A 27,988-nucleotide genomic window follows, 5' to 3' on the forward strand; every position below is an offset into this window, starting at 1 on the left:
TAAAGATTGAGGTCATCAAAATGATGTGTGTGTGTGTGTGTGTGCAAACAAATCAACCATCGAAATGCTCGGCTATGAAACAACTTCTTCCCCATCTGTCCTATTAAAACATGTTGTACACATTAGACAACAACAACAAAACCCACAGCCTTCGAGCCGGAATTGAACCAGCGACCTAAGGATAACTGTTATTATCAACCTACAGTCCTCCGCTCTACCAGCTGAGCTATCGAAGGGAGCATGCAGACAAAAATTACAGAGAGTTACAGGCAAAATACAGTCAGTAGTCTTTGTGTACATGTTCATTCACACTGGGTCATTCATGGCCACCTTCCTGAAGATTGAGGTCATCCAATTAAAGGATAACTTTCGTTTTTTACAACCTGGACTTTATTTGTAGCATTAATTACGACCATTTAGACACCCCAACAACTTTGGTGGCATTTGGAGTCATTTTGAAGAAATTAGCCCCAGAGGAGCGGCGCGTATATCCGTATAATGCGAGTTATCGGGGCACCCGTGCGTAGCCTCTATAAACGCACAATCTGCGGCGAAACTCGTTCATATTCCAATATTTTGTTATGATATGCTGGTGCTATTCCCCTCTGAGCCCGTGGTGGCATGTTATCAACATCCAGTGTCTCTTGACAACTACTTCTGACGTGGATGACGTCATTTTCAAGCGCCACGCGCTGCGAGCAACCAGCCACAACACGGCTAACTCTGCGGCGGTCGGCTAGTTTAGCTGTAGTTCGCGACTGTTATTTTTCACAAAATGGATGAATATTTTTCCGACTCTGAGGTGGTGGACGATGACTTTGTTTACGATGGACGTCCTTACCGTTTTGAGCTAGAGTACACGGACGAGGAGCTCGTTGAAAGGAGGACACGGAGGCAGAGAGAGGAACAGCTGGCCAAACAACAACAAACGGCTGCGCGTCCACGAGTAGACGGTAACTGGTGGTGTTCTTGTGGACAATGTTCTTCAAAACGACTCTAAATGCCACCAAAGTTGTCTGGGTGTAAATGGTCGTAATTAATGCTACAAATAAAGTCCAGGTTGTAAAAAACGAAAGTTATCCTTTAATGCACCACTACACACAGACAAGCTTTTATGTTTGCCTGAAAATAGCAAGCAATGGAAGCCACAACTCTGAAACTGAACATCTTCATATTTGTCCAATCTGAACAGTAACCACAAGGACACAGATGAAGGGCACGACCGTCACACCGCAGATGGCTGAACCAAAATCCAAGTATGTAGGTGCTTAAAGTCAGAGGATAAACACAGTAAAAACCTGTTGAAAGTAATTTCACAACACCTGGAAATGACAATCACAACCTCTATTTAACTACTTTATATACGCGCCATTGTAAACATCGATCACTTCATGGACAACCTTCCTGAGGACGAAGAAAGAGAACAATGAAGCACATCTTTCGAGTCGGAGTTGAACCAGCGACCGAAGGGTAAAAAAGGGAGCATGCAGCCTAAAATTACAGAGAGTGACAGGGAAAAAACAGTCACCTGTCATCCGCTACATACATGTTTGTTCAACACTGGTACGTTCATGAAAAAAATGACTAACGATAGAGGTCATCTAATGTATGTGTACGAAGAAATCAAGCATCAAAATCCCCAAGTCTGAAAACTACTTCTTTCCCATCTGTCCAATTAAAACAAGCACACATTGGACAACAACATAAAACGCATCCTTCGAGCCGGAATTGAACCAGCGACCTAAGGATAACTGTTATCATAAACCTACAGTCCTCCGCTCTACCAGCTGAGCTATCGAAGGGAGCATGCAGCCCAAAATTACAGAGAGTGACAGGGAAAAAAACAGTCACCTGTCATCCTCTACATACATGTTTGTTCAACACTGGTACGTTCATGACAAAAATTACTAACGTTTGGGTCATCTAATGTATGTGTGTGTGTGTACGAAGAAATCAAGCATCAAAATCATCACCTCTGAAAACAACTTCTTCCCCATCTGTCCCATTAAAACAAGCACAAATTGGACAACAACAAAAACCACATCCTTCGAGCCGGAATTGAACCAGCGACCTAAGGATAACTGTTATTTTCAACCTACAGTCCTCCGCTCTACCAGCTGAGCTATCGAAGGGAGCATGCAGCCTAAAATGACAACGAAAAAACAGGGACCTGTGTTCCTCGACATACATGTTCATTCACACTGAGACATTCATGGGCACCTTCCTGAAGATTGAGGTCATCCAATTAATGTATTGCTACACATGGACAAGCTTTTATGTTTGCCTGAAAATAGCAAGCAATGGAAGCCACAACTCTGAAACTGATCATCTTCATATTTGTCCAATCTGAACAGTAACCACAAGGACACAGATGAAGGGCACGACCTTCACACCGCAGATGGCTGAATAAAAATCCAAGTACGTGGGTGCTTAAAGTCAGATGATAAACACAGTAAAAACCTGTCGAAAGTAATTTCACAACACCTGGAAATGTCAGTCACAACCTCTATTTAACTACTTTATACATGCGCCATTGTAAACATCGATCACTTCATGGACAACCTTCCTGAGGACGAAGAAAGAGAACAATGAAGCACATCCTTCGAGTTGGAGTTGAACCAGCGACCGAAGGATAAAGAAGGGAGCATGCAGCCTAAAATTACAGAGAGTGACAGGGAAAAAACAGTTACCTGTCATCCGCTACATACATGTTTGTTCAACACTGGTACGTTCATGAAAAAAATGACTAACGATAGAGGTCATCTAATGTATGTGTACGAAGAAATCAAGCATCAAAATCCCCAAGTCTGAAAACTACTTCTTTCCCATCTGTCCAATTAAAACAAGCACACATTGGACAACAACATAAAACGCATCCTTCGAGCCGGAATTGAACCAGCGACCTAAGGATAACTGTTATCATAAACCTACAGTCCTCCGCTCTACCAGCTGAGCTATCGAAGGGAGCATGCAGCCAAAAATTACAGAGAGTGACAGGGAAAAAACAGTCACCTGTCATCCTCTACATACATGTTTGTTCAACACTGGTACGTTCATGACAAAAATTACTAACGTTTGGGTCATCTAATGTATGTGTGTGTGTGTACGAAGAAATCAAGCATCAAAATCCTCAAGTCTGAGAACAACTTCTTCCCCATCTGTCCAATTAAAACAAGCACACATTGGACAACAACGAAAAACACATCCTTCGAGCCGGAGTTGAACCAGCAACCTAAGGATAACTGTTGTTATCAACCTACAGTCCTCCGCTCTCCCAGCCGAGCTATCGAAGGGAGCACACAGCCCAAAATTAGACTTCCACTTCTTACCTGCTCTTTCACACTGGTACATTCATGACGGGCTTACAAAAGACTGAGGTTGGCAACTCAATGTATCATAGAATGTTAAGAGCTTTTATTTTTTTTACAAACAAATCAAGCAAAGGAAGCCACAACTTTCCAATCTGAAAAGACATCAAGAAGACACAGACAAAAGGTATGGCCTTCACCTGGCTGTTTGCCCTGTTTCATGGGGCTCCTACGTCATGTCGAACTTTGTGTTCATGTTTTTTTGCGCTACCTGCATCTCACGCGCCTGGAGGGAAAAACCGTTGAGTTGTGTAGGCCTACCAAGTTCACTCTCAAAATGGCAAGGAAAAAAAGCACAGCAAAACAAAAATATGAAGATGAACACAGGACGTTTTTAACAGAGTGGGAGTGTTTTTTGTTGTTGTTGTTGTTGAATATAATGGCAAGTCATTCCGCCTTTTATGTCAGGCACCATTAGCGCATTTCAAGGCTTCAAATCTTCAGAGGCACTTCAGTTCACTCCATGCTAACATCGACCAGGAATTTCCTAAGGGGACAGAACTTTGCAAGCACAAGTTGGTCACTTTGAAAGGTCAGGCCAAAAAGCAGACACAATTGTTCCAAAAATTTATGAAGCTCTCAGAGACCATAATGCATCGTATCAACTTGCCTGAAATGTTGCATCGGCCAAAAAGCCATACAATGAAGGGCAGTTCATCAAAACATGCCTCAGTGACATTCTTGGAATCTTGTCTCCTGAAAACGAAAAACTAAAACGAATGATATCAGACATCCCGCCACACGGCTGAACACAGAATATTGGACATTAACATGGCTGCTGAATCACAGTTGCACTCCCATTTTCAAGCCTGCAGTGTCGCATTGGATAAGTTTTGGGACATACAAGACAAGCCTCAGCTGGCAAAATGATGGCTGCATTTGTGAGAGTCGAAACTAACTGCGATATCTACGGATGGAGCGCCAGCCATGATTGGATCTGTGAACGGGCTTGTGGGGCTGTTCAAAGCTGACCAAACTTTTCCAGAGTTTTGGAATTTCCACTGCATCATCCACATGGAGCAACCTGTGTCTACACCATTTAATTTAGACGCCTGTGATGGAAATCGTCAACTACATCCGCACACATGGACTTAACCACAGGCAATTCAAAAATCTCATTGCTGAGCTGGACCAAGGCCTTCCAGGTGACCCGCCACTGCACTGCTCTGTGAGGTGGGTGTCAAAAGGCAAGGTACTTTGTTGCTTCTTTGAGCTTTTGGATGCCGTGAAACTGTTCACGGAAGAGAGGGACAAGCATTATCCTGACCTCTCGGACCTCGAGTGGATGATGGATCTGGCTTTTTTGGTCGACGATGCAGCCTGAAATTACAGAGAGTGACAGGGAAAAAACAGTCACCTGTCATCCTCTACATACATGTTTGTTCAATACTGGTATATTCAGGAAAAAATAGATTGGGTCATCAAATTAATGTGTGTGTGTGTGTGCAAACAAATTAAGCATCAAAATCCTCAGCTCTGAAAACAACTTCTTCCCCATCTGTCCAATTAAAACAAGCACAAATTGGACAACAACAAAACCCACATCCTTCGAGCCGGAATTGAACCAGCGACCTAAGGATAACTGTTATTATCAACCTACAGTCCTCCGCTCTACCAGCTGAGCTATCGAAGGGAGCATGCAGCCTAAAATTACAGAGAATTACAGGCAAAATACAGTCAGTAGTCTTTGTGTACATGTTCATTTACACTGGGACATTCATGGGCACCTTCCTGAAGATTGAGGTCATCCAATTAATGCACCGCTACACACAGACAAGCTTTTATGTTTGCCTGAAAATAGCAAGCAATGGAAGCCACAACTCTGAAACTGATCATCTTCATATTTGTCCAATCTGAACAGTAACCACAAGGACACAGATGAAGGGCACGACCGTCACACCGCAGATGGCTGAATAAAAATCCAAGTACGTGGGTGCTAAAAGTCAGAGGATAAACACAGTAAAAACCTGTCGAAAGTAATTACTTTATATTAATTACTACTTTATATACGCACCATTGTAAACGTCGATCATTCATGGACAACCTTCCTGTGGACGAAGAAAGAGAACAATGAAGCACATCCTTCGAGTCGGAGTTGAACCAGCGACCGAAGGATAAAGAAGGGAGCATGCAGCCTGAAATTACAGAGAGTGACAAGGAAAAAACAGTCACCTGTCATCCGCTACATACATGTTTGTTCAACACTGGTACGTTCATGAAAAAAATTACTAACGTTTGGGTCATCTAATGTATGTGTGTGTGTGTGTGTGTGTACGAAGAAATCAAGCATCAAAATCATCAGCTCTGAAAACAACTTCTTTCCCATCTGTCCAATTAAAACAAGCACAAATTGGACAACAACAAAACCCACATCCTTCGAGCCGGAATTGAACCAGCGACCTAAGGATAACTGTTATTATCAACCTACAGTCCTCCGCTCTACCAGCTGAGCTATCGAAGGGAGCATGCAGCCTAAAATGACAACGAAAAAACAGGGACCTGTGTTCCTCGACGTACATGTTCATTCACACTGAGACATTCTTGGGCACCTTCCTGAAGATTGAGGTCATCCAATTAATGTATTGCTACACATGGACAAGCTTTTATGTTTGCCTGAAAATAGCAAGCAATGGAAGCCACAACTCTGAAACTGATCATCTTCATATTTGTCCAATCTGAACAGTAACCACAAGGACACAGATGAAGGGCACGACCTTCACACCTCAGATGGCTGAATAAAAATCCAAGTACGTGGGTGCTTAAAGTCAGAGGATAAACACAGTAAAAACCTGTCGAAAGTAATTTCACAACACCTGGAAATGTCAGTCACAACCTCTATTTAACTACTTTATACATGCGCCATTGTAAACATCGATCACTTCATGGACAACCTTCCTGAGGACGAAGAAAGAGAACAATGAAGCACATCCTTCGAGTTGGAGTTGAACCAGCGACCGAAGGATAAAGAAGGGAGCATGCAGCCTAAAATTACAGAGAGTGACAGGGAAAAAACAGTTACCTGTCATCCGCTACATACATGTTTGTTCAACACTGGTACGTTCATGAAAAAAATGACTAACGATAGAGGTCATCTAATGTATGTGTACGAAGAAATCAAGCATCAAAATCCCCAAGTCTGAAAACAACTTCTTTCCCATCTGTCCAATTAAAACAAGCACACATTGGACAACAACATAAAACGCATCCTTCGAGCCGGAATTGAACCAGCGACCTAAGGATAACTGTTATCATAAACCTACAGTCCTCCGCTCTACCAGCTGAGCTATCGAAGGGAGCATGCAGCCAAAAATTACAGAGAGTGACAGGGAAAAAACAGTCACCTGTCATCCTCTACATACATGTTTGTTCAACACTGGTACGTTCATGACAAAAATTACTAACGTTTGGGTCATCTAATGTATGTGTGTGTGTGTACGAAGAAATCAAGCATCAAAATCCTCAAGTCTGAGAACAACTTCTTCCCCATCTGTCCCATTAAAACAAGCACAAATTGGACAACAACAAAAACCACATCCTTCGAGCCGGAATTGAACCAGCGACCTAAGTATAACTGTTGTTATCAACCTACAGTCCTCCACTCTACCAGCTGAGCTATCGAAGGGAGCATGCAGCCTAAAATTACAATGAAGAAACGGGCACCTGTGTTCCTCGACGTACATGTTCATTCACATTGGGACATTCATGGGCACCTTCCTGAAGATTGAGGTCATCCAATTAATGTATTGCTACACATGGACAAGCTTTTATGTTTGCCTGAAAATAGCAAGCAATGGAAGCCACAACTCTGAAACTGAACATCTTCATATTTGTCCAATCTGAACAGTAACCACAAGGACACAGATGAAGGGCACGACCTTCACACCGCAGATGGCTGAATAAAAATCCAAGTGCGTGGGTGCTTAAAGTCAGAGGATAAACACAGTAAAAACCTGTCCAAAGTAATTTCACAACACCTGGAAATGTCAGTCACAACCTCTATTTAACTACTTTATACATGCGCCATTGTAAACATCGATCACTTCATGGACAACCTTCCTGAGGACGAAGAAAGAGAACAATGAACCACATCCTTCGAGCCGGAATTGAACCAGCGACCTAAGGATAACTGTTATTATCAACCTACAGTCCTCCGCTCTACCAGCTGAGCTATAGAAGGAAGGATGCAGCAAAAATTACAACGAAAAAATTGGCCGTCCGGCGAAAGATGGAAATGGCGAGGCGCGATTGGCCCACGAAAGATGGAAATGGGGAGAGGCGATTGGAGGAGGGGAGCCAGTCTCTCGGTCCCCGGGTAGAGCTATCGAAGGGAGCATGCAGCCTAAAATGACAACGAAAAAACAGGGACCTGTGTTCCTCGACGTACATGTTCATTCACACTGAGACATTCATGGGCACCTTCCTGAAGACTGAGGTCATCCAATTAATGCATTGCTACACACAGACAAGCTTTTTTGTTTGCCTGAAAATAGCAAGCAATGGAAGCCACAACTCTGAAACTGAACATCTTCATATTTGTCCAATTTAAACAGCAACCACAAGGACACAGATGAAGGGCACGGCCTTCACACCGCAGATGCCTGAATAAAAATCCAAGTATGTAGGTGCTTAAAGTCAGATGATAAACACAGTAAAAACCTGTCGAAAGTAGTTTCACAACACCTGGAAATGTCAGTCACAACCTCTATTTAACTACTTTATACATGCGCCATTGTAAACATCGATCACTTCATGGACAACCTTCCTGAGGACGAAGAAAGAGAACAATGAAGCACATCCTTCGAGTTGGAGTTGAACCAGCGACCGAAGGGTAAAAAAGGGAGCATGCAGCCTGAAATTACAGAGAGTGACAGGGAAAAAACAGTCACCTGTCATCCTCTACATACATGTTTGTTCAACACTGGTACGTTCATGAAAAAAATGACTAACGATAGAGGTCATCTAATGTATGTGTACGAAGAAATCAAGCATCAAAATCCCCAAGTCTGAAAACTACTTCTTTCCCATCTGTCCAATTAAAACAAGCACACATTGGACAACAACAAAACCCACATCCTTCGAGCCGGAATTGAACCAGCGACCTAAGGATAACTGTTATTATCAACCTACAGTCCTCCGCTCTACCAGCTGAGCTATCGAAGGGAGCATGCAGCCGAAAATTACAGAGAGTCACACGGAAAAAACAGTCACCTGTCATCCTCTACATACATGTTTGTTAAACACTGGTACGTTCATGAAAAAAATTACCAACAATTGGGTCATCAAATTAATGTGTGTGTGTGTGTACGAAGAAATCAAGCATCAAAATCCTCAGCTCTGAAAACAACTTCTTCCCCATCTGTCCAATTAAAACAAGCACAAATTGGACAACAACAAAACCCACATCCTTCGAGCCGGAATTGAACCAGCGACCTAAGGATAACTGTTATTATCAACCTACAGTCCTCCGCTCTACCACCTGAGCTATCGAAGGGAGCATGCACCTAAGATTACAGAGAATTACAGGCAAAATACAGTCAGTAGTCTTTGTGTACATGTTCATTCACATTGGGTCATTCACAACAAACTTCCTGAAGATTGAGGTCATCCAATTAATGCACCGCTACACACAGACAAGCTTTTAAGTTTGCCTGAAAATAGCAAGCAATGGAAGCCACAACTCTGAAACTGAACATCTTCATATTTGTCCAATCTGAACAGTAACCACAAGGACACAGATGAAGGGCACGACCTTCACACCGCAGATGGCTGAATAAAAATCCAAGTACGTGGGTGCTTAAAGTCAGAGGATAAACACAGTAAAAACCTGTCGAAAGTAATTTCACAACCGCTGGAAATGTCAGTCACAACCTCTATTTAACTACTTTATACATGCGCCATTGTAAACATCGATCACTTCATGGACAACCTTCCTGAGGACGAAGAAAGAGAACAATGAAGCACATCCTTCGAGTTGGAGTTGAACCAGCGACCGAAGGATAAAGAAGGGAGCATGCAGCCTGAAATTACAGAGAGTGACAAGGAAAAAACAGTCACCTGTCATCAAGCTACATACATGTTTGTTCAATACTGGTACGTTCATGAAAAAAATTACTAACGTTTGGGTCATCTAATGTATGTGTGTGTGTGTGTGTGTACGAAGAAATCAAGCATCAAAATCATCAGCTCTGAAAACAACTTCTTTCCCACCTGTCCAATTAAAACAAGCACAAATGGACAACAACAAAACCCACATCCTTCGAGCCGGAATTGAACCAGCGACCTAAGGATAACTGTTATCATAAACCTACAGTCCTCCGCTCTACCAGCTGAGCTATCGAAGGGAGCATGCAGCCTAAAATGACAACGAAAAAACAGGGACCTGTGTTCCTCGACGTACATGTTCATTCACACTGAGACATTCATGGGCACCTTCCTGAAGATTGAGGTCATCCAATTAATGTATTGCTACACATGGACAAGCTTTTATGTTTGCCTGAAAATAGCAAGCAATGGAAGCCACAACTCTGAAACTGAACATCTTCATATTTGTCCAATCTGAACAGTAACCACAAGGACACAGATGAAGGGCACGACCTTTACACTGCAGATGGCTGAATAAAAATCCAAGTACGTGGGTGCTTAAAGTCAGAGGATAAACACAGTAAAAACCTGTCGAAAGTAATTTCACAACACCTGGAAATGTCAGTCACAACCTCTATTTAACTACTTTATACATGCGCCATTGTAAACATCGATCACTTCATGGACAACCTTCCTGAGGACGAAGAAAGAGAACAATGAAGCACATCCTTCGAGTTGGAGTTGAACCAGCGACCGAAGGATAAAGAAGGGAGCATGCAGCCTAAAATTACAGAGAGTGACAGGGAAAAAACAGTTACCTGTCATCCGCTACATACATGTTTGTTCAACACTGGTACGTTCATGAAAAAAATTACTAACGATAGAGGTCATCTAATGTATGTGTACGAAGAAATCAAGCATCAAAATCCCCAAGTCTGAAAACAACTTCTTTCCCATCTGTCCAATTAAAACAAGCACACATTGGACAACAACATAAAACGCATCCTTCGAGCCGGAATTGAACCAGCGACCTAAGGATAACTGTTATCATAAACCTACAGTCCTCCGCTCTACCAGCTGGGTAGAAGCTGGGGAACAATAGTCTGTATGGCCGGGGGAAGAAGCGGAAAGAAGGGGAAGAAGGGGGAAGGAGGGGGGAAGGAGGGGGGAAGAAGGGGGAAGGAGGAAAAGGAAGAAAAAGAGAGAAAAAAGGAGGAAATGAAGTGAAATGACAGTGATTATCGACTCTGTTGCCCGCCGGAAGTTATAGGAGTGAGTTTTTATGGTGATAGTTTGAGAAATACGTCCAAACGTGAATTTTTGCTGGCGTACAGTAGGGGGACTCTGGTTCCAAAGGTCGCCGGTTCAATCCCAACATGGACCATATCTCCACAAACCCAAACTCTTACAAAGTGTTATGAATCGTTCAAAAATCACTTAAAAATGAAACGCAAATAGGAACATGGGTTATTTTGAATAGCAACATTTGAGAACCACACATACACACATGTAACTTTGTGCGTTTTCTTTAGAAATAGATGCAATTTAAGGATACAATCTAATTAACAACTAATGGAATAAAGCACTGCAACAATGCAGCTGCCTTGTCTAGCTGACTGTACAATGTGGAACTACTTTTTGGTTCCTTTCTTGTTATTTCATTGTCTGCTTGAGTTTGCAAAAAGCTAAACTTTACCTGACTCCTGTTTTTACAGATATGTTTAGTAGAAATGATTTATTCGTCCTGCTGTAGAAATATACATTTTATTAGAAAATATACACCTTAATTCTCTCTCATGCACACAATTGTAACCATAACACACACACACACACAAAGAAATTAATGAAAGAAAATGTATAAATAAACTGAATACAAAGTATAATAATTAAAGCTAGAAAACACTGCTCTACAATATATATACTGCATATACTAAAACACAATATCGACAGACTTTGCCAGGAACACACAATATTTGTCAGTATATACAGTATGTTATTTCTGTAATGCTGACTTTCCTGAAAAACCAGACCTGTTACATGGGATGATAATTAAATTATTACAGCAATGGGCTGATAGAAGAAGCAGGCTATGGGGCATGGCTGTACAGGTGGGAGAGGGACAGGAGCAGCAGGAATAGAGGCAGCAGGCAGGTTGACTCCTCGCAGCAGAATACTACATTTTTGCCTCGTCAGTCGCTTGTTGTGCCACCGTCTGATTCACATCAAACAACTGCAGAGTAGTGTTGTGCATGACCGTACCATTACCCAGGACCAGCTGCCTGATCTTGCTGTAGTCTCTGAGAATCTGAGTCCATCTTGTCAGAGGTTAACTGCCTGTTTTCTAGGGCTCTTAATGTTACAGAGTCTGACAAAGTTGGACTCTACGAGACGACAACAGTCTGGCCACTTGGCAGGGGATCCTGTTGATGCTCAGACACAACATGTCATGCTCTCCACACCTGGTTTAAATTCAGGTTTCTTTTTTACAACACCTGAAGTGTCCTGTTGTCAGACACACGCAGTGCCATGCAGTGTATGCCACTCGCTGCTGGTGGCATACGCAGAAGGTTCTGCCACAGGGCTTTGATGGTGGTGGCCTGCTGGTTGCTCAGTGTTTGTCCAGTTTGAGTCCTCAGCCCCAGCAAATACTCTGCCAGGCTGTCCACTCGGTCCATCCCTGGGACACTGCGCTCATCTACACCCTGATAAATATAAGAGTACAGCAAAATCAAAAACACACAATATCACAGACAGACAAATAACACATCTGTCAGAGTGTAACTTCTCACAGCATCAGATTATTGTATTTCCGGATAAGAAAAATAACCTCATCATGATAACTGACCAGAGTAAACAGCAGGCGGCTGAAAAGAGGCCCCGCTTCCTCCCGAGCACCCTGACGCTGTAGATGTTGACACAGTGAAAAGGGTCCCCTGAGTGGCTGAAAGCAGTGAGGGGGGCTTCACTACCAGGGATGCAGCCTAACAGTCCTGGTTCATCTGTGGAGGCCCTCCGGAGCCACAGCTGGAGATTCAGGCTGTTGCCTTCAGATGGTAACCATGTGATCAATAACTGTAGGTTAATTTGTTGTGTTTGGTCATTTAAAAGACATTCATTGTGTCACTATTTCCAGGATGATAATAATCATCATCATCATCATCATAAGCACAATAATGATATTAAGAAGAACTACAAGAGAACATGCTCTAACATTATAACGTTACTGTAAGAACATTGAGGCTAATAAAACGTTAAGTTTATGTATTGTTCTTTGAGGAAAACCAGCATAAAGTCTAAATTTAACTTGACTGAAATCGCACGCTAATATGAGGGTTATAATTATGCGTCGCTCTATGTGATTTTATCTGAATCTACACAGACAGGGACAGTAATTAACAGCGACTCTCTCTGCACCGACGTGCACCAAGACAGTAACGTTATGCAACGGCATTAATGCCGATATAGCGCTCGTCATATAGCGTAACAGCGTAAAGAAGCTAGCTAGCTCGTCGTCAAAACCAAATAAGCGTAAAATAAGTTCGCCAGCAGCAGCAGCTCACCTCATTATGTCGGCGGATGAAACCTGAGAGCGGCAGAAGCGGACCGGGACACTTGAAGCGGCTTCAGCCGTAAACACCGCGGCCGGCTCCCGTTCCCGGGTTTATTTTCGTACTGGCCGGAAGCCGGCAGGGATTGGCCTCGGGGAAAGATGGAAATGGCGAGCCGCGATTGGCCGGGGGAAAAGATGGAAATGAGGCGCCGCGATTGGCCGTCGGCCGAAAGATGGAAATGGCGAGCCGCGATTGGCCGGGGGAAAAGATGGAAATGAGGCGCCGCGATTGGCCGCCGGCCGAAAGATGGAAATGAGGGCCCGCGATTGGCCGGGGGAAAAGATGGAAATGGCGAGCCGCGATTGGCCGTCCGGCGAAAGATGGAAATGGCGAGGCGCGATTGGCCCGCGAAAGATGGAAACGGGGAGAGGCGATTGGAGGAGGGGAGCCAGTCTGTCGGTCCCCGGGTAGAGCTATCGAAGGGAGCATGCAGCCTAAAATTACAATGAAGAAACGGGCACCTGTGTTCCTCGACGTACATGTTGATTCACACTGGGACATTCATGGGCACCTTCCTGAAGATTGAGGTCATCCAATTAATGTATTGCTACACATGGACAAGCTTTTATGTTTGCCTGAAAATAGCAAGCAATGGAAGCCACAACTCTGAAACTGATCATCTTCATATCTGTCCAATCTGAACAGTAACCACAAGGACACAGATGAAGGGCACGACCTTCACACCGCAGATGGCTGAATAAAAATCCAAGTACGTGGGTGCTTAAAGTCAGATGATAAACACAGTAGAAACTTGTCGAAAGGAATTTCACAACACCTGGAAATGTCAGTCACAACCTCTATTTAACTACTTTATACATGCGCCATTGTAAACATCGATCACTTCATGGACAACCTTCCTGAGGACGAAGAAAGAGAACAATGAAGCACATCCTTCGAGTTGGAGTTGAACCAGCGACCGAAGGATAAAAAAGGGAGCATGCAGCCTAAAATTACAGAGAGTGACAGGGAAAAAACAGTCACCTGTCATCCTCTACATACATGTTTGTTCAACACTGGTACGTTCATGAAAAAAATTACTAACGATAGAGGTCATCTAATGTATGTGTACGAAGAAATCAAGCATCAAAATCCCCAAGTCTAAAAACAACTTCTTTCCCATCTGTCCAATTAAAACAAGCACACATTGGACAACAACAAAACCCACATCCTTCGAGCCGGAATTGAACCAGCGACCTAAGGATAACTGTTGTTATCAATCTACAGTCCTCCGCTCTACCAGCTGAGCTATCGAAGGGAGCATGCAGCCGAAAATTACAGAGAATTACAGGCAAAATACAGTCAGTAGTCTTTGTGTACATGTTCATTCACATTGGGTCATTCACAACAAACTTCCTGAAGATTGAGGTCATCCAATTAATGCACCGCTACACACAGACAAGCTTTTATGTTTGCCTGAAAATAGCAAGCAATGGAAGCCACAACTCTGAAACTGATCATCTTCATATTTGTCCAATCTGAACAGTAACCACAAGGACACAGATGAAGGGCACGACCGTCACACCGCAGATGGCTGAATAAAAATCCAAGTACGTGGGTGCTTAAAGTCAGAGGATAAACACAGTAAAAACCTGTCGAAAGTAATTTCACAACCGCTGGAAATGTCAGTCACAACCTCTATTTAACTACTTTATACATGCGCCATTGTAAACATCGATCACTTCATGGACAACCTTCCTGAGGACGAAGAAAGAGAACAATGAAGCACATCCTTCGAGTTGGAGTTGAACCAGCGACCGAAGGATAAAGAAGGGAGCATGCAGCCTGAAATTACAGAGAGTGACAAGGAAAAAACAGTCACCTGTCATCCGCTACATACATGTTTGTTCAATACTGGTACGTTCATGAAAAAAATTACTAACGTTTGGGTCATCTAATGTATGTGTGTGTGTGTGTGTGTGTACGAAGAAATCAAGCATCAAAATCATCAGCTCTGAAAACAACTTCTTTCCCATCTGTCCAATTAAAACAAGCACAAATTGGACAACAACAAAACCCACATCCTTCGAGCCGGAATTGAACCAGCGACCTAAGGATAACTGTTATTATCAACCTACAGTCCTCCGCTCTACCAGCTGAGCTATCGAAGGGAGCATGCAGCCTAAAATGACAACGAAAAAACAGGGACCTGTGTTCCTCGACGTACATGTTCATTCACACTGAGACATTCATGGGCACCTTCCTGAAGATTGAGGTCATCCAATTAATGTATTGCTACACATGGACAAGCTTTTATGTTTGCCTGAAAATAGCAAGCAATGGAAGCCACAACTCTGAAACTGATCATCTTCATATCTGTCCAATCTGAACAGTAACCACAAGGACACAGATGAAGGGCACGACCTTTACACTGCAGATGGCTGAATAAAAATCCAAGTACGTGGGTGCTTAAAGTCAGAGGATAAACACAGTAAAAACCTGTCGAAAGTAATTTCACAACACCTGGAAATGTCAGTCACAACCTCTATTTAACTACTTTATATACGCGCCATTGTAAACATCGATCACTTCATGGACAACCTTCCTGTGGACGAAGAAAGAGAACAACAAAGCACATCTTTCGAGTCGGAGTTGAACCAGCGACCGAAGGATGACGAAGGGAGCATGCAGCCTAAAATTACAGAGAGTGACAGGGAAAAAACAGTCACCTGTCATCCGCTACATACATGTTTGTTCAACACTGGTACGTTCATGAAAAAAATGACTAACGATAGAGGTCATCTAATGTATGTGTACGAAGAAATCAAGCATCAAAATCCCCAAGTCTGAAAACAACTTCTTTCCCATCTGTCCAATTAAAACAAGCACACATTGGACAACAACATAAAACGCATCCTTCGAGCCGGAATTGAACCAGCGACCTAAGGATAACTGTTATCATAAACCTACAGTCCTCCGCTCTACCAGCTGAGCTATCGAAGGGAGCATGCAGCCAAAAATTACAGAGAGTGACAGGGAAAAAACAGTCACCTGTCATCCTCTACATACATGTTTGTTCAACACTGGTACGTTCATGACAAAAATTACTAACGTTTGGGTCATCTAATGTATGTGTGTGTGTGTACGAAGAAATCAAGCATCAAAATCCTCAAGTCTGAGAACAACTTCTTCCCCATCTGTCCCATTAAAACAAGCACAAATTGGACAACAACAAAAACCACATCCTTCGAGCCGGAATTGAACCAGCGACCTAAGGATAACTGTTGTTATCAACCTACAGTCCTCCGCTCTACCAGCTGAGCTATCGAAGGGAGCATGCAGCCTAAAATTACAATGAAGAAACGGGCACCTGTGTTCCTCGACGTACATGTTGATTCACACTGGGACATTCATGGGCACCTTCCTGAAGATTGAGGTCATCCAATTAATGTATTGCTACACATGGACAAGCTTTTATGTTTGCCTGAAAATAGCAAGCAATGGAAGCCACAACTCTGAAACTGATCATCTTCATATCTGTCCAATCTGAACAGTAACCACAAGGACACAGATGAAGGGCACGACCTTCACACCGCAGATGGCTGAATAAAAATCCAAGTACGTGGGTGCTTAAAGTCAGATGATAAACACAGTAGAAACTTGTCGAAAGGAATTTCACAACACCTGGAAATGTCAGTCACAACCTCTATTTAACTACTTTATACATGCGCCATTGTAAACATCGATCACTTCATGGACAACCTTCCTGAGGACGAAGAAAGAGAACAATGAAGCACATCCTTCGAGTTGGAGTTGAACCAGCGACCGAAGGATAAAAAAGGGAGCATGCAGCCTAAAATTACAGAGAGTGACAGGGAAAAAACAGTCACCTGTCATCCTCTACATACATGTTTGTTCAACACTGGTACGTTCATGAAAAAAATTACTAACGATAGAGGTCATCTAATGTATGTGTACGAAGAAATCAAGCATCAAAATCCCCAAGTCTAAAAACAACTTCTTTCCCATCTGTCCAATTAAAACAAGCACACATTGGACAACAACAAAACCCACATCCTTCGAGCCGGAATTGAACCAGCGACCTAAGGATAACTGTTGTTATCAATCTACAGTCCTCCGCTCTACCAGCTGAGCTATCGAAGGGAGCATGCAGCCGAAAATTACAGAGAATTACAGGCAAAATACAGTCAGTAGTCTTTGTGTACATGTTCATTCACATTGGGTCATTCACAACAAACTTCCTGAAGATTGAGGTCATCCAATTAATGCACCGCTACACACAGACAAGCTTTTATGTTTGCCTGAAAATAGCAAGCAATGGAAGCCACAACTCTGAAACTGAACATCTTCATATTTGTCCAATCTGAACAGTAACCACAAGGACACAGATGAAGGGCACGACCTTTACACTGCAGATGGCTGAATAAAAATCCAAGTACGTGGGTGCTTAAAGTCAGAGGATAAACACAGTAAAAACCTGTCGAAAGTAATTTCACAACACCTGGAAATGTCAGTCACAACCTCGATTTAACTACTTTATACACGCGCCATTGTAAACATCGATCACTTCATGGACAACCTTCCTGAGGACGAAGAAAGAGAACAATGAAGCACATCCTTCGAGTTGGAGTTGAACCAGCACCTGAAGGATAAAGAAGGGAGCATGCAGCCTAAAATTACAGAGAGTCACACGGAAAAAACAGTCACCTGTCACCCGCTACATACATGTTTGTTCAATACTGGTACGTTCATGAAAAAAATTACGAAAGATTGGGTCATCAAATTAATGTGTGTGTGTGTACGAAGAAATCAAGCATCAAAATCCTCAGCTCTGAAAACAACTTCTTCCCCATCTGTCCAATTAAAACAAGCACACATTGGACAACAACAAAATCCACATCCTTCGAGCCGGAGTTGAACCAGCGACCTAAGGATAACTGTTATCATAAACCTACAGTCCTCCGCTCTACCAGCTGAGCTATCGAAGGGGGCATGCAGCCCAAAATTACAGAGAGTTACAGGCAAAATAGTCAGTAGTCTTTGTGTACACGTTCATTTACACTGGGTCATTCACAACAAACTTCCTGAAGATTGAGGTCATCCAATTAATGCACTACTACACACAGACAACCTTTTATGTTTGCCTGAAAATAGCAAGCAATGGAAGCCACAACTCTGAAACTGATCATCTTCATATTTGTCCAATACGAAAAGACACCAAAAGGACACAGTTGAAAGGCACAACGTTGACGCAGGACATACCGGAATAAAAATCCTAGTAAGTAGATGCTTAGAGTCAGATGACAAACACAGGACACCTGCTGAAAATCATTTCAGAACACCAAATAGAAACAATCACAACCTCTCTTTCCCTACGCACCAACGTTGACATCAGTCACTCAATGTACCACTGAGTGTAGGCAAACTCTCTGTGTACGAACAAATCAAAATCCTCGACTCTGAAAACAGCTTCTTCACCATCTCTAATTTCACAACACCTGGAAATGTCAGTCACAACCTCTATTAAACGACATTATATACATACACATTGGACAACAACAAAAACAACATCCTTCGAGCCGGAGTTGAACCAGCGACCTAAGGATAACTGTTATTATCAACCTACAGTCCTCCGCTCTACCACCTGAGCTATCGAAGGGAGCATGCAGACAAAAATTACAGAGACTTACAACGAAAGAACAGGCACCTGTCTTTCTCGACGTACACGTTCATTCAGGATAACAGTTATTAGAACAAGGCACTCTTACATACTCGATCCTGATTGGTCAATCGCCAAAAATTTGCTGTGTTTATTTATCGATAGACGGCCGCCTGCACAGGAACTCAGGAACAGTCGTAGATCTGTTCATGTACCAAGCTCAATAACAAATTGCCAGCTGATTTGAGTGGCAAAACATGGAGCATTTTCCAGACATTACTTTTAATTTGTTTGAAGAGGACAAAACACTTGGCTGGAGAATGACGTCAATCGGATAAACAGAAGAAAAGAAAAGCATAGAACAACGCTGGACCGAAAGGAGAAGAGATATTAAGGCAAAAGCGACTTGAGGTTGACCAGACTGAAGCGGACAGACATGAAAAAAACACCAAAAAAAAACAACAAAAAACACACAGCATGGACGATCGGTCTGCTAAAAGACTGCTTAGTAGACCAAACTCTGTCTCCAGCTACGTCTCTCTCAGGTCTGGGATGTCCCGTCACTTCTCCACATTTGACATGATTTCACTAAATAACTGTAAAGAAATAAATTATCCTGCCTGCACACAGTGAGAGCGGTGACAGACGAGAGTAGGCTCATTTTAAATCAATAAAATATGTTTTAATCACTATTTTGTGTCACACTATTGAATGTTTTAGTAGTAAGCCGTGTTCCAAGCGGGATAATATATAGTGACCAGATTCCTATGGAGAAATAAACCCCTCAAGGATGAATAGAAGCCTTCTGTGTCATCCTGTCAGGGTTTATTTCTCCATAGGAACCTGCTCAATATACATTCATATACATCCTTTACATATCTGAGTGACACCGTAAAGATTATGCTGACTGACTCTTTAACATGTGACTCAGCGTTCAACGTCCTCACAAAACAACCGCGCGAAAAATCGCTTCTGCCAACAAGACAGGTCGTCTGCGAACACCGCCATTACATGGACATTAGAAAACACACATTTAAGCACAGTGTTCTAGACCATGAAAACACATTTAAACATGTCTGAGTCCCTGTGAATGCTTCTGGTTGCTTTACGGAACTTGGATGTCGAATCTGTGCAAAGCAAACATTGCATTTAGTGAGGGGCCGTGAGCTCACGTCCGTTAGCATTAGCTTAGCTAATCGTACTAGCTAACTCTGGCTTCACTCACAGAACATCTCACAGAAACAATCATATTACACACAACTTTCATGACGCATTTCTTCAACATTTCACACGACTAAGTGATGATAGATGGATGATAAGTAAGTCTTTTTTGGACATACTTGCGTACATGTCGCGCAACGAAGGAAGGACCACAGGAAACTTCTGCTTTCAGCTCTTACGCAGTTATTCTGAAGCGCGCACCAGCCGCGCCGGACTTTAATGCTTCCCTCATCGTTCATGCCTACAGTGCCACCTGCTGGTCAGATGGTGTAACGTGTGACTTTGTTCACTCAGCACAAAATGTTCAAAACAAATAAGGGGCTGCCTGTTTTCCTTACAAGAGAGAAGTTTAACACTACTGCAGGGGCTTCATTTTACCCATAAATCAGTTTTCAGTGTTCAAACTCTATTTCTCCTTTCTTGACTGTTTATCATACCTGCTGCCACTTTCACTAGTGCGTAAGTTTCTCCTTATTCATCAAAAATAGGTTTTCCAGATCTTTGCAACATATCACAAGTAGGTAATGCACTGAAGGTGCATGATTGTCATGATTGAAATAAATAAGTGATAATGAATTTAATAACTTTTTTGTTCATTTAGTCAAGTATAGAAAGTTGTGGGTGCATGAATGTATTATGAAGTAGATTTAAATAACGTCATGGCATTAATAAAGAGAAGAACAGAGACTCAATTTCAATCAAATAAACCTTTGTGAAGTGCACAAAAATGAAACAACAATCAGGAAAAGTGCAATCTAAATCTAACAAAGAACAAAGTGAACAATGATAACCCACTCAGACGCTCCTGTCAGGGGTCGCCACAGCAGATCACCTGTCTCCATCTCATCCTGACCTTTTCATCTTCCTCTGTTGTATCAGCCACCTGCATGTCCTCCCTCCCCACACATATAGAGCAGAAACAGAGCAATCTGTCCACATGCCTTTCAGTGTTATGATGTTAGCATGTCCTGTGCACAAGCACGAACGCAACCTGTTGCTGATTGGCTGGAATAGCGTTGCTTGTCCCCACATACAGAATCAAAGCCGTGTACAAACAAACAGAATGGATCGCTCGTTGACCATGAGGAGATATATTCACTGAATTTAACAAAAAAAAAAATTAACTTCAGATGAATAAAACATTTATCTGAGAAGGTGTTGAGGAGCAGGAGTTTTGAAGACTGAAGGAGCAGAAGTACGACAAGACACTCGAGAAACATTCTTTTGACTTTTATTAAAGTATAAAATTGAAATACCATGACCCCTTCGCCAACATGGCTCTGACTGTCTTCTCTTTGACACTCTTTTGAATCGTCTTGTAAGTACGGTGGCTGGCAGAGCTCAGCGTGCTGCAACTCAAGAAAACAAACAACAACACGTGCACTGCAAATACACACAACAACACAAACGAATCAGAAACTCGCTGCAAGTAGCACAGAGGGCGACAGATCGGGTTCCAGGGGACACAAAAAAGTGATGAAGGCTGTCAGATTGATGAAGATTTCTTAATTTGCTTGTGTTTTCTCAAGTTGCAGCGCCACCATATTAAACTACTATCATAACAAAACGTGACAAAAGTAATATTTTTTTGAAAACAACATTAACAAACAACAAACTTCACCTTTTGTGGTGATGATCTTGAATTGACAATAAAGAGAAGTATATTTATCACATGACCAACTCCACCCCAGCTTCATGCAGACTCAACAAGATTTTCCTAAATTTTGGATTTTGTAGTTCCAGTAACCAACAGCAATGATGGTCAGTGGAAAACCCAGATACAGCCTTTAAAGCTGTTTCCACACACTGTTTAAACTGACTTCACACTGCTGTCATGTTTCTCTACAGGCTGTGCCCCTAAACTTAAAAGCGACTCACCATCTGTTTAAGTTACAGTTTAATAAAAACAGATCAACTGTAAAAAAAAAAAAAAAAAAAAACCCAGAAAATGGTTTTGAGATCTCTTCCAGACTCCAGGCGCCTGTGCAGGAAGTCGCTGAGTCAGCAGTATACAGCAGGACGGTCTGAGCCACTTGCTGGGATGTGCTGAGTTTAAAGTGATGGGCTGTCAGGTGTACCTGTTGGGGGAGCGGGCAGGGGACCCAGCAGACCGGGTAAGAGGATCGGTGAAGTTGGGGGAACTGGTGTAGCATGGCGGGTTGTCAAATTCAGAAGATCCAATACTGTTGCTGGACGAGTCGTCCATGGAGGGGTCCTGCAAAAGAGGGCGACTTCAGCCGAAATCTGCTCTCTGCTAACAACTTTCAAGAAATACAAAGATATTTGAGTGAAATAGTATTTCTGTTGTGGAAAAGGCTCCTTGATTGTCTGATGTGCACTCTGCTCTCACCGGTCGGTCTAAATGATCACCTATAAGCGATAGATGGATTCTGAACAAGCTGCTTGTTGCTGTTGTGTGTTAGCATTCAGCTGTTAACTGACTTTTCAATTTGCAATTGTGTGTTTTTGTAATTTTTGTGGAGAGCTAACAGCGATTATTATCATTCAGACTCTTCGTCTTCTACATTTTCAGAGTCACAGACTGTGATCAAATCATAGATGTATTGAGATAAATACCTTTTGCTGCAGGATGTAAAGTGAAGTCACTGCGTTGACTCCGTTATGCTCTGTCATTTTTGGAAGCACGTCATCTGGGGCAAAGCACAAAACATTGGGCTGTCTTTCATACATATTTCTCCATTGAGACTCCGGTCTAATCTCAGATTGTCTGATCACTGTTTGTATTAAATGTGGATTATTCACACAGTATAACAAGATCATACCTGTGTGGTTGATTGGTGAGCGATGAGAGCGGTCATAAAACCTGGACAGAGGCCTTCTAGGTAGATGTTTTGGCCTAACAAAGACAAAATGTTATCAGTGCATTCATTTTATTTTGGAGATAAAATAAAATTAATGCAATCTTATGCTATTTAGGGTTGATTTAAAAGATAATTCTTACTTTTTGGAAGGCGTCCAGCAGGCACATACTGTTACCAAGGTGATGAGGAGGAAGATGCCTCCGGTGGAAAGGATGATGTAGAGGGAACTTCTTCCTGGTTGGGTATTCAAGATTACATTTAACTGTTGGATAAATATTTACAGAATGTGGGAGTAAAACTTCTTTTAGCCATGCTGGAAGCTTCGCTGAAATATCTCAACAGACGTTATTGGATCTGAGAGAATGACTCCTAATGACTTTGATGATCCGCTGACGTTTCCTCTAGCACCACCAGCAGATTTAACCCTTCATTTATCTCAACATCTTTTTCATGGTTTCTGTGCAGACATTCATGGCCCCAGGATGATGGTCGGAGACTCGGAGATCCTCTGACTTTTCCTCTATCCCTACCATGAGGTTGACATTTGTAATTCTGAGTTAAAGATCTTAACAACCATTGGGTTAATTGCTGTGGAGTTTTGGTACACACCTTCATGTCACCTCAGAACAAACGGTGGTCAGAGGCGATCACATAACTTTAGATTTATTGACATAATCAAATGAATTTTTGTCCGTACTTTGATTTATGAATAAATGTACAAATATGTACAGGCTACATGTCACTATGTCTACCATTATGTGTTTAACTTATTGGCACTGCAGCCAATAACTAAGACAGCATCACTTACTGTAGACCGTCAGCCTGATCGGCAGGCTCGCCATGCTGCCCACAGGATTCTCCACCGTGCAGCTGTAGATGTCATCGTCTGCCATCAGCACCCGTGTGATGGTCAAGAGCTTCTGGTCAGGTGACAACACGAACCTCGTCACATTGGTCAGTGGCTTCCCACCTTTAAACCACCTGTATGTAGTCCTGGTTCCATTGTCATGGGAGCAGTTGAGGATGACGTTTTCGCTGAGCTCCAGCACTGAGGAAGCCTCCATGTGGATGTAGGGCCTGGATACAGACTCTGGATAAGCGACAGTGGATACATTAGTTTTCTGCAACGGTAAACATGCTCTCCTCCATGTTTGATGCAGAATGTGCAGTAACCATGAGGTCTAAAACACAACATTTCAGAAAACAGAAACACTTCAGAAAGACATTTTACAAACAACAAGATGCACATTCGTTGTATCGTTCTTATTTTTTATGCCTAATTCTGACGGGGTGATGATTACACTGGTTCCATGTGCAGTGTGTCTGAATCCTTACTGACTCTTTGAAACCTGCATTAATAATTGGGGGGTTTTTTGGCCACTCGGGGGCAGCAGAAACAAGCTGGACAGGACAAAGAGTTAGACAGAGGTCTTTAAGCTCCGTCCTGAAAATGTCGAAGAACCGAGTCATTTTTTTGCAATTAAAAAGTTTCAAGTCTTGAAGCTCAAGCCCCAAAAGTACAACTAAAACTGTCGGACAGTGTTGTGGAAATTAAGGGCAGTTGTCGTGTTTTGGGAGGATCCATGACATTTGGCTGATGGAGAGCCATGAAAGCTTCAGGGCATCAGTTGGCAGCCGTCTGCATTCTCAGCGGCAGAGTAGGAAGACATTGTTGCTCCCTCCTACCCTGCTTCAGGATACAGGTGACCTTCACACTCAGCGCCGATTCTTCCACTATTACGTGCACCATTAAGCTGTAATCTATCAGGAGGTATTTTCCACCAGCATGCTTGAAGGCTAAAAAAACTGAAGATCTGTCCCTGCTGGAGAGGTCAGAGGTGAGGGTGGGTCCACAAGAGGTCCTGAGACAAAGGGAATTTGAATCTATCAAGCGGGATTTTATTGCAATGCCTCAGTATTTTGAGAAAAATGTGTGTTTGCTGTGCCAATCAGAAGATAGTGGCTTTCCCCTGCATCCAGTTGCAGATCTGCAGGATCTCACAGACCCACGAGGATTTTAAGCTTTTTCTCTGAGCATGAGGAGAAACATGCAGCTCAAAAATGTAATAAAAACCCCCAAAACACCCACCAGGTTGGTGTTCAATGAGTCACCATGAACTCATCACTACCCTAAAGTTATGGGCAGTGTATTGTTGGTATGGTGACAGCTGAGAGGTGTGACTGCTTCCAGGTTATTTTTATGTTGTTTTATTAGTCAAGAGTCAGGGTTTAAATCTGAATCTATCAATCGTCAAACTTGTGATTTATGTTGGACAGACGTAACTTTTCTAGATAGACCAAAGAGAACAAGGTGTGATTGCATTAATTTTAGAATTATACAACAGAATTTGATCTCCTACCATCCACAGTGAGCGTGATGCTGCCCTCTCCTGTGAAGGTATCATCTGTGATGGAGATCTCCACGTCATATGTTCCGTCATCAGACAGTCTGAGGTTGTGGAGAAGCAGAGTCCCGTTCTCAAATACCAGGATGCGGTCTCGATACTCAGGCCTCAGGGTCCCAATGATGTCCGTTCCAATCGACTGGACAACAGTGACGGACTTTTCCCTCTTTAGCTGCCACTTGATGACCGGCAGGTCGAGGCTGAAGCTGATGTAGCGGACAGACAGGAGGGCTTCCCCCCCTAATGTACCTTTAATCAGAGTGTTGGGAATAGTCATGTTCACTGCCAGCACCCCACCTGCAGACAAATACAAAGAGACGCTGCCGTGTTAGATCTTCTTTTTGATATCCACACCATTCCAACAAAGCACGACACGACAGTGAGTTTTAACCTCGCACTGTGATTGGCTGATAGTTGCATTGGTGACTGCTACATCATCTCTGCTGAAATCTGCCCTATGATGGCAGAGGCGTAACTATAGAAGCTGTGAGGCTGAGAAAAAGGCTGGCTGGCAAACAGTTTCCAGTTCATTAGGAACACCTACATACAACCTGGATCCATGTTTGACATAAACTCAAATGAAAACATCACAAAGTCAATATATTTAATGTTTGACCTCATCAGCTTCATTGATGAATCTGATGAAGGAACGCATGACAGATAACAGCTAGTGAAAACCAAAGAGTGAATATATCTTTTAGCTTATAGGCCTGCGTGGCTTATGATTTATTTCTGTAATGTCTGCACATGGCAAATATACACACCCCTCCACCACCCTGACATTGTACACACCACTTCCTGCCTTGGCACTGAGCGTTGGCATTGGACATACGTACATTGTGCACTGTGGAATCATCCAATATGAAAGTAATGTGTCGGGATACTGAGCTGTTTATGGAAATAGCTTCAGGATCAATAATTATAACGGTTCTTGCAGACAGGGAAGATGTAAATAGTATTCATTAGTTGCTGTCCTTATCAGTTTTAGCATTTTTTCTACTACTGAGTGATACAGCAGTTAGCTGTAGGCTAGTGTGGGCATCACGCCCCATCACTGCTGTACACTGGAGCCAGTTTGCATGGCGGAGCCACATTACCATGGTAACAGCTGTCAGTCCTTGGGATGGGCCAGCATGAGCCAACAAAAGTGGGGATTGTTTGTTCAAATTTCCTTGTTGGCAGTTCATGAAAAGGGCACTGGGAGCAATCCAGATGCCATGCTAGCTCTGCAGAAACAGAGCAGCTCAGTGACCCTGCTGCCAGCCACAACAATGGCCGGACAGTGAGGAGACGCAGCTGAAAATAACTACACATCGGAAAACGCTGGTTCTGGTACAGCCTGTAGGCACAATTACTGTATTACTTACAAAGGGTGGGCACAAGACTGTAAAAGCACCCACACAGTCTGATGTAATCCAATACCACGACAACAAATACCACCTTTGTGATGGCTCTAACGTTCAGTTTACAGATTTAACTAACACCATAGTTTGTGGTGACATTGAACTTGTTACAATGTTAGATTAGGATATTAAACCACTTTAAAAATAACCATGAACCTCATTTCATATTGTGTCAAACCCTGCAGATGTTCCAACTGTATTTTTATTAAAGACGCAGCTTTAAAATCACCGTCCAGCGAGCTGTTGTTGTTCTAGAGTTGTGAAAGCATGGCGATCTCAGTAAATCAATGTCCAGCATTGTGTCAAACGTTATTGTGACGTTGAAGCAAGGGGCTGCAGACTGTGGACAAATTTCTCCTCAGTTTATAATCTATACTGAGACTTTGTTTACTCCCATAATCCACTCAGAGGATCCTCTGATTGTTTCATCCTGCAAGTTGCTGCATATCAAAACATACGACAAACAACATGAATAATAATCTGACTTACTGAATCAGATATTAATTATTTGCAACAGTGTTAATTATGTATGATCTTAATCTTTCAGACAGAGAGCATAAACACGCAAGCGAAATATCAAACCACTGTTCGGCAAATACAAATTTTAAAGCAAATTGTAAAGTAGAAAATGTGACATACCTGAAGTGAAGGAACCAAAACACACCAGCAATAAAATCTGGGAAATTATTTTGGCTTTTGAAGGCGCGTCCTCGTCCTTCATCTTGGGTGTTAAGCTTTGTTTTCGTCCCAGATGAGCAGCATGATTTGTGGCTCTGGGCAGGACGGAGAACACAGTCATTCATTCAGACTCTGCTGGACTGAGCACATGTTGTTCTCACAAGCCGACGTAGAACGGGACATAAGTGTCTGTGTGTGGATGTCTGCTTTATATGTTTACTTAGCTTTATGAGCTTTAGATAGATTTACATTAGATAGACAAGGGTAGGCTGGGCTGGGTCAGGAGCTGCTGCTGATCTGGCCTTCTAGAGCACAATTAGCCCAGTTAGCAATTATGTATAATATGCACAATAATAAAATTATGAAAATAAACTTGAATGAAACTTAAACCCAATGAATTCATCTTTTCTTCATGACCACAGACTCCGTTTCTCGTTGCATTTTATATAAAGATTTTTGGTTTTTGTTTCTGTTACAGTGAAAGATTCATGTAAAAATAAGTCCTGACAGCAACGATACTGAAACATGAACGGTTTCAAGCTGTAATTTGAAGTGAATCAGGATTTGTAAGTGAATCTCATGTCGTTTTGAATACTTTCATCCGACACTTCACCAGTTATAACTGGCTCGAGATGCACACCAAACTTCCGCTATAACAAACTGACATTTCTTAAAGTAAGAACAATGATAATCACCATGAGGATTGGGTGTAAGAAAGTGCATGAAATGAAGTGCAAGAGCTAACGTGAGGCCAGCAGAGGGACCGACACACTGTCATCTGG

The 27,988-nt window shown here is 42.5% G+C and overlaps 1 protein-coding gene and 20 non-coding genes across 21 annotated transcripts; all 21 read right to left on the bottom strand.

Annotated features, from left to right (window-relative positions):
- Positions 1-147: 147 nt before the first annotated feature.
- On the bottom strand, positions 148-236 carry trnay-gua. Its single transcript is given in 2 exon segments — positions 148-183; positions 200-236. It is a non-coding gene; the product is annotated as a tRNA-Tyr (tRNA).
- Positions 237-1,713: 1,477 nt separating this feature from the next.
- Positions 1,714-1,802, bottom strand: trnay-gua. Its single transcript is given in 2 exon segments — positions 1,714-1,749; positions 1,766-1,802. It is a non-coding gene; the product is annotated as a tRNA-Tyr (tRNA).
- A 241-nt stretch (positions 1,803-2,043) lies between these two features.
- trnay-gua lies at positions 2,044-2,132 on the bottom strand. The gene is given in 2 exon segments: positions 2,044-2,079; positions 2,096-2,132. It is a non-coding gene; the product is annotated as a tRNA-Tyr (tRNA).
- A 743-nt stretch (positions 2,133-2,875) lies between these two features.
- Positions 2,876-2,964, bottom strand: trnay-gua. Its single transcript is given in 2 exon segments — positions 2,876-2,911; positions 2,928-2,964. It is a non-coding gene; the product is annotated as a tRNA-Tyr (tRNA).
- A 240-nt stretch (positions 2,965-3,204) lies between these two features.
- On the bottom strand, positions 3,205-3,293 carry trnay-gua. The gene is given in 2 exon segments: positions 3,205-3,240; positions 3,257-3,293. It is a non-coding gene; the product is annotated as a tRNA-Tyr (tRNA).
- Positions 3,294-4,912: 1,619 nt separating this feature from the next.
- Positions 4,913-5,001, bottom strand: trnay-gua. The gene is given in 2 exon segments: positions 4,913-4,948; positions 4,965-5,001. It is a non-coding gene; the product is annotated as a tRNA-Tyr (tRNA).
- Positions 5,002-5,740: 739 nt separating this feature from the next.
- On the bottom strand, positions 5,741-5,829 carry trnay-gua. The gene is given in 2 exon segments: positions 5,741-5,776; positions 5,793-5,829. It is a non-coding gene; the product is annotated as a tRNA-Tyr (tRNA).
- A 743-nt stretch (positions 5,830-6,572) lies between these two features.
- Positions 6,573-6,661, bottom strand: trnay-gua. The gene is given in 2 exon segments: positions 6,573-6,608; positions 6,625-6,661. It is a non-coding gene; the product is annotated as a tRNA-Tyr (tRNA).
- A 240-nt stretch (positions 6,662-6,901) lies between these two features.
- On the bottom strand, positions 6,902-6,990 carry trnay-gua. Its single transcript is given in 2 exon segments — positions 6,902-6,937; positions 6,954-6,990. It is a non-coding gene; the product is annotated as a tRNA-Tyr (tRNA).
- Positions 6,991-7,456: 466 nt separating this feature from the next.
- trnay-gua lies at positions 7,457-7,545 on the bottom strand. Its single transcript is given in 2 exon segments — positions 7,457-7,492; positions 7,509-7,545. It is a non-coding gene; the product is annotated as a tRNA-Tyr (tRNA).
- An 894-nt stretch (positions 7,546-8,439) lies between these two features.
- Positions 8,440-8,528, bottom strand: trnay-gua. Its single transcript is given in 2 exon segments — positions 8,440-8,475; positions 8,492-8,528. It is a non-coding gene; the product is annotated as a tRNA-Tyr (tRNA).
- A 242-nt stretch (positions 8,529-8,770) lies between these two features.
- Positions 8,771-8,859, bottom strand: trnay-gua. Its single transcript is given in 2 exon segments — positions 8,771-8,806; positions 8,823-8,859. It is a non-coding gene; the product is annotated as a tRNA-Tyr (tRNA).
- A 761-nt stretch (positions 8,860-9,620) lies between these two features.
- trnay-gua lies at positions 9,621-9,709 on the bottom strand. Its single transcript is given in 2 exon segments — positions 9,621-9,656; positions 9,673-9,709. It is a non-coding gene; the product is annotated as a tRNA-Tyr (tRNA).
- A 4,517-nt stretch (positions 9,710-14,226) lies between these two features.
- trnay-gua lies at positions 14,227-14,315 on the bottom strand. Its single transcript is given in 2 exon segments — positions 14,227-14,262; positions 14,279-14,315. It is a non-coding gene; the product is annotated as a tRNA-Tyr (tRNA).
- A 764-nt stretch (positions 14,316-15,079) lies between these two features.
- trnay-gua lies at positions 15,080-15,168 on the bottom strand. The gene is given in 2 exon segments: positions 15,080-15,115; positions 15,132-15,168. It is a non-coding gene; the product is annotated as a tRNA-Tyr (tRNA).
- Positions 15,169-15,911: 743 nt separating this feature from the next.
- Positions 15,912-16,000, bottom strand: trnay-gua. Its single transcript is given in 2 exon segments — positions 15,912-15,947; positions 15,964-16,000. It is a non-coding gene; the product is annotated as a tRNA-Tyr (tRNA).
- Positions 16,001-16,240: 240 nt separating this feature from the next.
- trnay-gua lies at positions 16,241-16,329 on the bottom strand. Its single transcript is given in 2 exon segments — positions 16,241-16,276; positions 16,293-16,329. It is a non-coding gene; the product is annotated as a tRNA-Tyr (tRNA).
- A 743-nt stretch (positions 16,330-17,072) lies between these two features.
- Positions 17,073-17,161, bottom strand: trnay-gua. The gene is given in 2 exon segments: positions 17,073-17,108; positions 17,125-17,161. It is a non-coding gene; the product is annotated as a tRNA-Tyr (tRNA).
- Positions 17,162-17,917: 756 nt separating this feature from the next.
- trnay-gua lies at positions 17,918-18,006 on the bottom strand. The gene is given in 2 exon segments: positions 17,918-17,953; positions 17,970-18,006. It is a non-coding gene; the product is annotated as a tRNA-Tyr (tRNA).
- A 582-nt stretch (positions 18,007-18,588) lies between these two features.
- trnay-gua lies at positions 18,589-18,677 on the bottom strand. Its single transcript is given in 2 exon segments — positions 18,589-18,624; positions 18,641-18,677. It is a non-coding gene; the product is annotated as a tRNA-Tyr (tRNA).
- A 3,210-nt stretch (positions 18,678-21,887) lies between these two features.
- On the bottom strand, positions 21,888-27,274 carry LOC121617754 (hepatocyte cell adhesion molecule-like). Its single transcript, XM_041952985.1, has 7 exons — positions 27,168-27,274; positions 25,081-25,422; positions 23,529-23,810; positions 22,861-22,954; positions 22,682-22,755; positions 22,476-22,549; positions 21,888-22,113 (listed from the first exon to the last, which is right to left on the bottom strand). Exons 1-7 carry the CDS (start codon positions 27,247-27,249, stop codon positions 21,967-21,969), a joined length of 1,095 nt encoding a protein of 364 aa, XP_041808919.1. The 5' UTR covers positions 27,250-27,274; the 3' UTR covers positions 21,888-21,966.
- Between the last annotated feature and the right edge of the window lie 714 nt (positions 27,275-27,988).

The sequence above is a fragment of the Chelmon rostratus genome, chromosome 14 (assembly GCF_017976325.1).
Source record: "Chelmon rostratus isolate fCheRos1 chromosome 14, fCheRos1.pri, whole genome shotgun sequence".
Taxonomy (NCBI): Eukaryota; Metazoa; Chordata; class Actinopteri; order Chaetodontiformes; family Chaetodontidae; genus Chelmon; species Chelmon rostratus.